The sequence below is a fragment of the Erpetoichthys calabaricus genome, chromosome 4, assembly GCF_900747795.2.
Source record: "Erpetoichthys calabaricus chromosome 4, fErpCal1.3, whole genome shotgun sequence".
Lineage (NCBI taxonomy): Eukaryota > Metazoa > Chordata > Cladistia > Polypteriformes > Polypteridae > Erpetoichthys > Erpetoichthys calabaricus.
Window position 1 is genome coordinate 308,472,636 of NC_041397.2, and position 13,104 is coordinate 308,485,739.

Here is a 13,104-nt window from a genome sequence, read left to right on the forward strand (position 1 = left end):
TCACAAAAGGTACAAAAAAAAGCCACCACCAAAAAAACCCACCTTAGTGGGAGACATTGACATAATTTTACTATCACTGCTTCCGTGGCGCAACAGTATCAGTCACTGACTGGGAATCAGAAGGTCATGAGTTCGATCCTGCACAACTCCCATTTGAGAAGTGTTCTTATTTTCACTATTTTAGAATAAAAAGATACATTTGATTTCAGTCTGTAACAGCTGGTGTAATTTATGATATTTGTAAAGGTTAGCTTTATTTTTTTTAAATTCACTTTTCATTGTCTCAGTCGCGTTCAGGATCCATCCCTACCGCCCCCCACCTGACACTGCTGTTTTTACATAAAGACGCGCTGATTTAGTGTGCGCAAGAACATGCAGGTGGCCAGTTGCTGAGTGCTACAACGCATATTTTAAAAAAAGAAAGAGACAAATATATGTGACGTTTTGAAGAAATCATTTTATGACGCGAATAGTACCAATCAGAAAACATCGTCGAAGTAATGCAATATTATTTGAAAACGAACAGCGTCAGGTTGGGTGTGAAGTTATACTGGCGCTGTTTGAGTCAGGTCAGAAGCTGAATAAGCTGAAAAAGCTCCTGTTCTGACTCTAAGTAAAAAAGCATGAATTAATCAACAGAAATAACCGCGATCGATATCACCAAGTGTGATCAAGAGTACTGGTTCGATCCCCACTCACTCCTATATTTGCCGTTTTCAGTAGTAAGCCGCTCTTTTGTTAATATTATACAGTACACACATACACTTGATTTGTGTCTGTACTTGCGCTGTTACTTAGAGAGTCAGATCGGGGGGAGGGGTGATGTTAGAGCGGGTGAGCTCATTCAGTGCTTTTTCTTTCAGTACACGTGCCTTCCCTGTTTGTTTGTATATCTCTGCCTGTCTGTCTCTGTATTACGCAGTGCTCTGTCTGTCTGTGTGTTATGGATCTTGAAAAAAAATAAGTTATAAGGACGGTTTGCTGACTTGGAGCACCACTGCCTAACTGTGCCATAGAGACGCGAGTTCGATTCCCAGCTTTGAAGAAAGTGTTTTTTTTTTTCCTCAAACGGACATTGAATTTATAAATTGGTATGCACTGTAAATCGTTAACTTTAAAATGTCAATCGCGGTTATTTCTGTTGATTAATTCATGCTTTTTTACTTAGAGTCAGAACAGGAGCTTTTTCAGCTTATTCAGCTTCTGACCTGACTCAAACAGCGCCAGTATAACTTCACACCCAACCTGACGCTGTTCGTTTTCAAATAATATTGCATTACTTCGACGATGTTTTCTGATTGGTACTATTCGCGTCATAAAATGATTTCTTCAAAACGTCACATATATTTGTCTCTTTCTTTTTTTAAAATGTGCGTTGTAGCACTCAGCAACTGGCCACCTGCATGTTCTTGCGCACACTAAATCAGCGCGTCTTTATGTAAAAACAGCAGTGTCAGGTGGGGGGGCGGTAGGGATGGATCCTGAACGCGACTGAGACAATGAAAAGTGAATTTAAAAAAAATAAAGCTAACCTTTACAAATATCATAAATTACACCAGCTGTTACAGACTGAAATCAAATGTATCTTTTTATTCTAAAATAGTGAAAATAAGAACACTTCTCAAATGGGAGTTGTGCAGGATCGAACTCATGACCTTCTGATTCCCAGTCAGTGACTGATACTGTTGCGCCACGGAAGCAGTGATAGTTAAGTCATGTCAATGTCTCACACTAAGGCAGGTTTTTTTGGCGGTGGCTTTTTTTTGTACCTTTTGTGAAAGTGTTTCTTTGATATTTGGACTTCAGGCTTCATACATTATATAGTTTATGCCTACATTTTGTCAATTGCTACTAGAATATATAACACGTTTCTGTTTTAACAATGTGTTTACACAGATTACTGTAGAAATGCAACACATATGAAATGCGTGTGTTTCAAATAACAATCTTATTATTTCTACTCTAAAACTCCACTTCACTCCCAGGTAATCAATCAAGGCAAGAGCAGGGAAAAGCCTGTTTACGTTCTAAGTCGTTGGGGGGATGGAATAGCCGGCTGCTGGCAGCTTGTCTTTATCAGTACATTTAGATGACAAAAGACGCTGGCGGAGAGGTGAGAAAGGTTTTAAGAAGCGATTTAAGGTGGGCCGGATATACGAGTTTTTTCGTAGGCTCTGGTAATTCTAGTGTTAACTCAATGGGAATCCCAGTCAATTTTACTGAATCAGCCCGCAATCTTGGAGTTATCTTTGACTCTAGCATGTCATTTAACGCGCATATTACAAAGTTGTCCAAAACATGTTTCTTCCATCTTAAAAATGTTAGGAAATTAAGGCGCTTTTTAAATAAACAGGATTCTGAGAAACTAATTCATGCATTTATCTCTAGTAGGATTGACTACTGCAATACGGTGTTCATTGGATGTTCAAACTGTTCTTTATACAGCCTCCAGTTAATCCAAAATGCGGCTGCGAGAATTATTACAAGAACAAGAAAATACAAACACATAACTCCAGTTCTTAAATCCTTACACTGGCTCCCGGTTAAGTTTAGGGCAGATTTCAAAATCCTTCTTTTAACATATAAATCATTAAATGGCCAAGGTCCGGCTTACTTGTCTGAACTTATCATGACTTACAAACCAGAGCGCACATTAAGATCTCAAGATGCCGGTCTGCTTATGATTCCAAGGATTAATAAAATAACAGTGGGGGGTCGAGCTTTTAGTTACAGGGCCCCTAAACTGTGGAATGGTCTGCCTGCTACTATAAGAGATGCCCCTTCAGTCTCAGCTTTTAAATCCCGCCTGAAGACTCACTACTTCAGTTTAGCACACCCTGACTAGAGCTGCTGATTAACTGTACAGACTGCATCTCTGTTGTTAGTCATTAGCACTTAAACATAAGTAACATGACAGTTATAATTGTATACTAACCCTCACTTATTCTGTTTTTCTTCTCGGTACTCAAATGTGGCACTTGGTGCCATGGCCCACCTGCCAAGTTGTTTTGCCTGCCTAAGGAAAAGTCATCCCAGATGGAGGATCGCAGGAATCGTGGGAGAGAGGGGTCCTTTCATCGGATTGGCTGGACCAGCACTGTTTCAGCTGTGGAATGGCCAAATGGGGGAGGCAGCTTGAAGGATGAGGTCTCCAGGACTCTATACAAATACAAATCTTATTATGGGATATATCATCTACTGTTAAATTCTACTCTGTACTTCTAAAATTTATATATTTTTTTTTATTTCTTACTATATTGAGAAATTGTTCTGTGTACTGTACTGTACTGTATTGTATTGTATTGACCCCCTTCTTTTGAAACCCACTGCACGCCCAATCTACCTGGAAAGGGGTCTCTCTTTGAACTGCCTTTCCCAAGGTTTCTTCCATTTTTCCCTACTAGGTTTTTTTGGGAGTTTTTCCTTGTCTTCTTAGAGAGTCAAGGCTGGGGGGGCTGTCAAGAGGCCGGGCCTGTTAAAGCCCATTGCGGCACTTCCTGTGTGATTTTGGGCTATACAAAAATAAACTGTATTGTATTGTATTGTATTGTATTCAATGTCGAGATTTTGATGAATCTCAACGTTTTAAACCTCCCTGACTTTCTCGTATACAAAGTATGGGGAAAGTATTGGAATCGTCCAAAGATTCGATGTCGAGATTTTGATGAATCTCAACATTTTAGACCTCCCTGACTTTTCTCGTATACAAAGTATAGGGAAAGTATTGGAATCCTCCAAAACTTCCATTTCAAGCTTTTGATGAATCTTGACGTTTTAGACCTCCTTGAGTCCAAAAATTAAATTTTTGGAATTGTGTCTTTGTGTCTGTGTGTGTGTGTGTATGTAAACATGACAACTTATGTATGCATTCACTTAGGTCAACCAAATTTTGTATACAAGTATTAGGTACAAAACATAGATTTATATCAATTTTTTGGGCTATTTCCATTAACCGGGAGTGGTACTTTACCTTTTATTCATGTAGCTGCAGAGTCCAATTTATTCAACTTTACTTTTATAAGAATTGTTCAATATATTATTAATTTGACTTGATTTGTCATTGATGGTTCTTTAATGTACATAATAGAAAAACATAATCATTGTCTTGCGGTTTACTCCTCAAATATCCATCCCCATATCTGAGTATACGAGAATATATGGTCTAGGGGAGACCACTCCTGATTTGTATGAATTGCAGCCCTACTGTTCATCAAAGTAGTAAATCTCATTTACCATATTAATACAAAGAAAATATAGCACGAACAGAAAGATTAATTCAGCTTGCTTTCTAATTCTATTTTAAACTCTCTCAAAAAAATAAAACAGAAGAATGCTAGCAGAAGAGCACATAATACTTTAGTCGGGGGTCTCCAATGTTGGTCTGTTTCTTGTTCTGGTCAGGATGAGGCCTTGCTCTTGAGATAGATAATACGATGTCTTCAGTTTATCTACAGGCGAGCTTCAGATTCAACCATTTTATTATACTGTATTTATGTCATAGGAACATTAAACAAGTAAAAACATATTCCAAGAAATTACAAAATATTCAATGACACTTGTTTGCTGTCGCTTTGTTCCATGTATTCTATTGACATTAGTGATAAATATACCAGTAAAACACAGCATTATCATCTCACTGAGCATTAAACATCAAATAAATCTGAAGTCTACCGAATGTGTGGCATATTTTATGTTCTTTTAAAAAGTTTCTTGATGCTGCTTCGTATCTCCTTGTTTCTGAAGCTGTATATTATGGGGTTGAACATTGGCGGCACGATAATTGCTACAATGATCATGGCGTTGTTCTCTTCGATGGACAGCTTCACTCCGATTCCAGTTAACATAGTGGAGATTAAAAGTGGAATATTGGATAGTCCCACCACCAGCAGGTGGGTGGTTACCGTATTAAATGTCTTCCTTTTTCCATCAGTAGATGGGATCTTCAGAGCAGCATAAGCAATCATTGCATAGGAAAGTAAAATAAATGCAAATGGACAAATACCAAACACAAAGGAAGCGGCTGACAAAATGACAAAGTACTTAGGATTTTCATTGCAGGCTATTTTAACTAGTGATATATACTCACAAAAACAATAGTTTATAGTATTAGTGCCACAAAATGAAAGCTCAGTGATAAAAATTAAATCTGTTAAAACAAAAGCAGCTGGAACAATATTTAAGAACAGGCCAGCAACCAAGATGGTTCTTTTTGTAATAATTGTAGAATACCGTAGAGGATGGACAACTGCTACATAGCGGTCACAAGCCATGAAAGCCAAGAGATAGGATTGTGCCCCCCCTAAGTATAACACTAAAAACATCTGAAGCAAACAAGCTCCATAGGGAATAGCCGCCCAGCCTGAAAGAATGGTGATTAGCTGGGGAATGATATTTGTGCTGCCAATTAGGTCAATTACCGCTAATGCCGCAATGCCAACAAACATGGGCTTCTGCAACTGAGAATTCATGGCTATGACCAGAATTACCAGGAAATTTCCAAGCAGAGTCACCAAGTAGACCATAATGAGGATAGCAACTGCATAGCTTTTCTTCTGGGAGTCCACTGTACAAAGCAGGACAAACTCGGACACGGATGTTGAGGTTTGGTTCATGCTTGGAGTGTCTCTTGCCCTAAAAGAAACACAGACAGACACTTGAGTTTATGGAGGCTATCTGTAGAATAGATCTTAGCAACCCTAAATAAACTTACACTGTACAGTAGTAGGCAGTACCTGATCAATGGAATTTCAGGAGATTTGTGTCTCGTAGACAAGACAGAGCACCCTTGTAGCTCCCGTCAGCACTCACAATACTAAAGAGGACAAATGAAAAGGTCTGTTTATTGAACAGAGACACAAGGACATATACAAATGAAACAGAATAGAGCAAACGCAGGCTGCCTTCCTCATAAATCATGTCTGCCTTTCTGTCTGGTGCTGTGGCTTTCCTACTTGCTCACCTGCCATGTACCACCATGCCTTCTCTCTCTTTATCTCCCACTTACTTATACAACTCTACCACAGGTGAGCTTGTGTCCTAAATTATTCTCCATACTTTAATATCAAAAAGAATGTATATTAAACCTCACCCTGGAATTATATCCACCCAAGCCCTAAAACCAATTCCATTCTTCAGGTGCACTAGTCTGAAACTCGCTCCAGTCTCTCCGAGTGGTCCTACATTCCTGAGCCATCTGAAGCCCTGTAAGCTCTAAATCTTCTATTTGAAAAAGGCACAACCAACTCTGTCTAGCTGGTGTCCAGGGCAGCTTTTCAGTTCCCTTGCTCTGATTCCTCCTCCTCCTGCCTGGAAAGGATAACCTTGGAGGTGAATCATCACCCTGAAAGCGGATAGTAGATGTCACATAGTATATGTGTACCAAATTTCAGGTCAATAGGTCAAACGGTTTATGAGCTACAGGTGATTTAAAATCCTGGACAGACAAACAGACAGCCACAGTAGCGTATTATATATAAAGATATCCACCCAATAATAACTATACTGTGAATAAACTGTACTGCATTTTTAAGTATAGCAAGTATGTTTGGTTTACTTGTGAACAGCTTGTCTCCAGCCATGCTTGAACCTCAAACTGACAAAGTGAAGTATGATTTGTGAGTGCCTTTGCTAATTTATTAACTCTGCTCAGAAAATTAACTTAATGTGTTATCATAGTTCTGGCATCTCCTCTTAAACGTGAGACAAAGATACCCCATAAAGAGCACAGCATAAAAATTAGAGAAATAGTTATAAGGTTTAGATATTATGCACATGTTAACAGGATAGAAAGATGGAGAAGCACCTTCACTAATAGGAGATTGTCTTTTCTCAGGCACCATGCCCTTTGGCTGTACATGAAAACCAGACCCATCAATAACACAACCAAGGATGAGCCACGAATATTAGGACACATACAATCAGCAAGGGTGGTGCAAAGTGCTTTAGTGCTTTACGTCTGTAGCACTAGGGTGTTGTACCATGTTAGCCATTATGAATGTAGTGAAAAGCAAACTGAAGAGAACACAAGTTCCACCCTCCATCGTGTGCTTTTTCTACCGGGGCACAATCGAGAGCATCCTCACTAACTGCATCCCTGTGTGGGATGGAGGCTGCACTGCCACCTGTAGGAAGTCCCTGCAACGTATAGTGGATGCAGCCAGTAAGATCATTGGTGCCCCACTGCCCTTCCCTCAAGGACATTTTCCACACCTGCCTCACCTGTAGAGCCATCAGCATTGCTGGTGACTCCTCCCACCCCTTTCACTCCCTTTTTAGGCCCCTCCCCTCAAGGAAAAGGTACCGGAGCCTCCGAGCCCGCTCCACCAGGCTGTCAAACAGCTTCATCCACCAAGCTGTCAGGATGCTGAACTCTGTCCACTATCTTCCCCCCTTGCCCACTGCCCCTGGACCGTAACAAGAGTCATTATCTACCAAGTACCCTACCTCAGCAGGTATTATATAAAGACTCAATATTACATCTGCTGCTAACTGTCTGTCTGTTTGTACATCTCATAAGCTTCTCTATAATGCACCTTCTCACTTTTTACTGTAAGTGGCTTTTGCACTACTGATTATTACACATTGTACTTAGGTTTACCTTACAAGTTCTAATTTTATTTATCTTATATGTTATACTTATATACTTTTTTTCTCTATATTTTATATTTTATTGCTATGACGATGAGAGAAAAACAGTATTTCGATTCTTCTGTATGTTCTGTACATATAGGGAATTGACAATAAAAGGCTATTTGATTTGATTTGAAGTCATGTAAAATGACACCTTTTATTGGCTAACTAAAAAGATTACAGTATGCAAGCTTTCGAGGCAACTCAGGCCCTTTCTTCTGGCAAGATGTAATACAGAAACTGAAATGCCCTGTGTTTATATAGACACCAGGACAGATACAGCATGGGAAAACCTTTAAGGTGAGAAGTCTTAAATGTAAAAAATGAATAGACCTCTACAGGTTAAGATTCATTTAGCATGAGAGGAGAACAATGTCTCGTCAAGATCTATTGATAAGACTTTGTTGGACAGGGAATTCCAGTCTCTGTATTACATCTTGTCTGCAGAAGGGGCCTGAGTTGCCTCGAAAGCTTGCATATTGTAATCTATTTAGTTAGCCAATAAAAAGGGGTCATTTTGCTTGACCTCTCAGTGCTTTCTGTACAAACCAAAGTTAATGCTAATGCAGTTTACAAGTTCAGTTCAATATTAGACAACATGTCTAATATTGGCATTTCCAGTCATGAGTGCAGCGGCAATATACTGTACAATGGATCCCTGACAAGATGGCTTCAGGTAAAGTAAGGCAAACAGAACTGCTGTACTCAACGTGATGAGCACAAAGTCATGAATGTAAGTCTGAAGTAAGCACATGGGGCTGCGCTGGTGTTGATTTTGTGCAGAACCTTTTGTACTTGCAATTTTATTTTATGCTGGCTGTGTAAGCCTGAGATATAAAAAGCCTGGGCTCCAAGAAACCATGGATTCTACAACATCAATCAATCAGTCGCATCGGTTGTGTATTAGCGGCTCTTCTTCGGTTTTGTTTTGCCGACGTGCTCGCCTTTCTTGTCTATCAGTGGCTAAGCAAGTTTCTCTCTCCTCAGAGGTTTTGTTTTGCCGACGTGCTCACTTCACTTGTGTATTAGCGGCTAAATGAGATTTTCTCTCCTCTGATGTTTCGATTTGGCGATGTGCTCGCCTCGCTTGTGTATTAGTGGTGGCAGTTTCACTTTGGCGACAGAGTCGCTTTCTTTGAGATTCATATTGCAGCCGCACACTTCCAGGCCGGACAGACACACACACAAACACTTCCACGCATAGACATTTTATTTTATATGAAGAAACATTTTACTTGGACATCTCTTTGTCATGGGAGAAGGTTGAATGATAACATTTCATTATTATGCAGTACTTACTATGTTTCTGCCATATGAAAAATGATAAGCACAGAAATGTAAAAAAGCATTTTAACAAAATATTGAAACACTGAAGGATTGATTGTCCAACATAAACAATACTTGTGGTTCTTATTAAAAGTTCATTTAAAGAGAAGAAGTTAGAGTTTACACTGATGGTGCTGTATTACAAGACAGCCGTACGACATTAGTATAACTGAAGTAATGGACGACTTATATACTCAAGTAGCTCCCATTCAGAACTGGAGAAAGTGTACACGCCTTAACACTTTGGTAATCAAACCTCAGTCCTGCCCTTGAGATCACCACAGCACTGCCTTGACACTCCCCGATATTCTAGATATTGTTTAAATCCCACTAAAGTACTCTCTCACCTATCAGTTTACTTTCAAGTTTTTTACCCCAAGAGTGAAATTTGATTTGTCATCAAGTTTTTACAAAGACTTAGATATCACTTTAAAACCACAACAGCAAAGAATTCAGCCATCAAACAGAAACTTTGTACAAATAATAATACAATTTGCAGTCAACATAATACTTATGGCACTTCATCGACTCATAAATATTACATATACAATTTTAATCATTAATAATGAGTTATTTATAAAAGTAAAACTTATTTAAAAGACTATTAGCAGTTGGGATGCAGCATTATTTGAACAGGTCACCTTTTCTGTTCAGACCCTTGAACCAGTGGCCTGATGGCTACACCTGAATTCTGAGTGGTGTGGCGAGTTCTGTCAGAGAGAATGCACTCTGCTGTAGTTAATATCTGATTATTAAATACTAGCTGTGTAAGCCCGTGCTGTAAAAAGCCCAGGCTCCTAGAAACCATGGATTCTGGCACTTCAATCAATCAATCGCATCAGTTGTGTATTAGCAGCTCCTCGTCGGTTTCGTTTTGCCGAAGTGCTCGCCTCCATTGTCTGTCAGTGGCTAAGCAAGTTTCTCTCTCCTCGTCGGTTTTGTTTTGCCGATGTGCTCGCCTCGCTTGTGTATTAGTGGTGGCAGTTTCACTTAGGTAACAGAGTTGCTTTCTTTGAGCTTCATGCTGTAGCCTTGCACTTCCGGGCCGGACAGACACACACACACACACACTTTTTATTTTATATGATGAAGCATTTCAGTTGGACATCTCTTTGTCATGGGAGAAGGTTGAGTGATAACATTTCATTATTATGCAGTACTTACTATGTTTTTGCCATATGAAAAAATAATAAGCACAGAAATATAAAAAAGCATTTTATCAAAATGCTGAAACACTGAAGGACTGATTATCCAACATAAACAATACTTGTGGTTCTTATTAAAAGTTCAGTTAAAGGGAAGCAATTAGAGTTTATACTGATGGTGTTGTATTACAAGATAGCCGTACGATATAAGTATAACTGAAGTAATGGATGACTTATATACTGAGGTAGCTCACATTAATAATATCTGATTATTAAATACTAGCTGTGTAAGCCCGTGCTGTTTAAAAGCCTGGGCTCATGTAAACCATGGATTCTGGCACTTCAATCAATCAATCAATCAATCAATCGCATCGGTTGTGCATTAGTGGCTAAACAAGTTTCCCTCTCCTCAGAGGTTTCATTTTCCTGATGTGCTCACCTCGCTTGTCTATCAGTGGCTAAGCAAGTTTCTCTTTCTCTGCGTTTTCACTTTGGCATCAGAGTCACTTTCTTTGAACTTCATGCTGTAGCCTCACACTTCTGGGCCGGACAGACAGACTTCCACGTGTAGATGTTTATATAGAAGATGTCTATCAGGTTTGACTGTGAGGACCTTGTGACTTTACTGCTCCATTTTACAGTTTCATTTATTCCTTTTTTGTTGCTAAATTTCTAAACCAACCCAGAAGAACATAAATTAATAGTAAAAAATTAAATAAAACAATGCAACAAACATTGCATTACTCGGCTAATTTTTACATTGACACCATGTCTCAATTGTCCTCTAAATAAATAAATCAAACCTGTTACCTTCAGGTATGTCTTCCCTGATGCACAGAATTCCTTTGCTCTTCATGCTCTAGTGATATTTCATCTTAGTCTTTGAACAGTTATAATGTTATATGACAATCAATCAATCGCATTATTTAATCAGATCTATATAACAGATTTCCTACTTTTTATCTTCTGCAGTCTAGGTAACACTAAGGAATAATTTATAAGCAAACTTTTCAAAACTAATTTAAATCGAAAGTTCCTCCAAATTTATAGAGTAGGCACAACATCAGCTCTCATTGGGAAAACATGAAGTCCCGGTGTGTGATTTCTGTCTCGTCCTCTTTTATTTACGTCCTGCTCTCCTTTGAGGCTCCATTGCATATTCAAACGGAGGTCTCCTGTCACCTGCGTAATGGCACACAGGCACCCTTCAGCTTTATTTTCCTTTGTGCACTGCTGCCTGTCACAGTTTTTTAATTTCTAGATTAGATGGGCAGTAAACAGACGTGACCTAAAAGAATTGAAAAAATTTTAGAATTGAATATTTGTTAAATTATCAGCATATAGAAACCCATTTTTTCCTTGATTTAATCCTGTGCTCCACGGTTCAAAACTTCAAATCAAACAATTAAGATATTGTGATTAAAGTACACATTGCAGACTTTCATTTAAGATGATTTGCATACATTTAGGGCATACAACACTTTTTCTACATGACTCCCTCATTTCAGGGTACCATACTGTTTGGGACATGGCAATGACAGGTCTATTAAAGCCATTGTCATATTTAGGACTTTGCCGCATATCCTTCACATGCGATGACTGCTTGAAGTCTGCAATTCGTACACATCAGCAGGTGCTGAGGGTCTTCTTTGGTGATGCTCTGCAATGCCTCTAATGCAGCCATCTTCAGCTCTTGCTTGTTTCGAGGGGTACTTATTTTATTCCTAGGTGGAGTTCTTCCCTACACTTATAGTTTGACCCACCCTGTAAGCACTTTGGGAACTTTTCTACACACATTCTGGAATTCTTCTCCTGTGTTTGCTCTCTGGTCATCTGTTGCTTTTTAAGCTGCTGCTATTCTGAGTGTAACCTTTCCAGCCGTGCTCAGTTATTATTACTTTTAGATTTCTCTACCTTTTACATTTCCATTTTTCATCACAAAGCTATTTTTTTATGTTCAATTGATAATCTCTAGCCGTGTGTCATTAACGAAATTAGCCAAGGTGTTTCGCTGCAAATTTGCTGGGTTCGCTAGTAAACCTTTCACTGTTTTTTTTCCTTGAAAATTAACTGTGCAGCTGTCTGAGACAAACTTTTTGTCCCAGCGCCCCATGCTATGTTGCAAGGCTAGTGTGACATCACGGAGCTGTAGCAGCCATCTTGGCAGGGGACATCGTCAGTACCTGATCTGCACTACCTGCCCAGTTTGCGTTGTTTATGTGAAGAACTTTCACACATGCGTATGATAAGCGTACTCTACCTCACTTTAGGGCATTGCATAATCTGCTACATGCATACGTGAATTATGTACAGTGTTATGTACCACATTATGTAGCAAAGATCAGTTAGTGACAGGGAAAACCCCTTCAGTATTTAACACTGATCCCTTGCATCACAGGCTCTGTGGGTGTTAGTTAGTCATAGTGATAGGAGCTCCGAAAGAGATAAAGAACTCTGATATTTGTGGACTTGGAGTATAGTATTATGTCAGGGAAGCATAGCACTGACGCCTCAAAGTTATAGTTAAAATTTTGACCACAAAAATTGGTCCAGTATAGTTGACAGATGCTTCCCTAGCCCTCAGGAAAACTTAAAAGACCACTCCACCAATATAATTCACTCAGCACTCGCTCAGTTTTTCTTCCCTCATTGACTTGAACACATTTCTCTGTGTTAGATGAAATTCATGCACATTTTTGTGATTTTGCTGAACTCAAGAAGATGCAATTTCAGCAGGGTTCACTCATCACTATTCTCTAAGTGGAAGAACTTGGCTAGTACCACTTTCATTGCTTGGTGGTCATCCTTTTTTAAATTAATTATGCTGGAGCGGTCTGCAGTACAAATTAATGGTTGTTCTATCTAAAATTGGGAATATAATTGCTTCATTGGTCAAAAACTATAATAGCTGCAGTATTTTCTCCGTTCAATATAAGAAACTTTGCTTTTCTAGTTTGTCCTTCAGTAGAGGGGGTGCTTCAGAAGGGTCACACAGTATGTCTTT

At 39.1% G+C, this 13,104-nt stretch overlaps 2 protein-coding genes across 2 annotated transcripts in view; both read right to left on the minus strand.

The window, feature by feature from the left end:
- Positions 1–13,104, minus strand: part of LOC127527364 (olfactory receptor 24-like) — a 263,056-nt gene that overhangs the window by 200,426 nt on the left and 49,526 nt on the right. The window lies entirely within an intron of this gene.
- On the minus strand, positions 4,005–11,093 carry LOC114641348 (olfactory receptor 24-like). The gene is made up of 3 exons (XM_028790411.2): positions 10,911–11,093; positions 5,733–5,812; positions 4,005–5,631 (listed from the first exon to the last, which is right to left on the minus strand). Exon 3 carries the CDS (start codon positions 5,610–5,612, stop codon positions 4,689–4,691), a length of 924 nt encoding a protein of 307 aa, XP_028646244.1. The 5' UTR covers positions 5,613–5,631; positions 5,733–5,812; positions 10,911–11,093; the 3' UTR covers positions 4,005–4,688.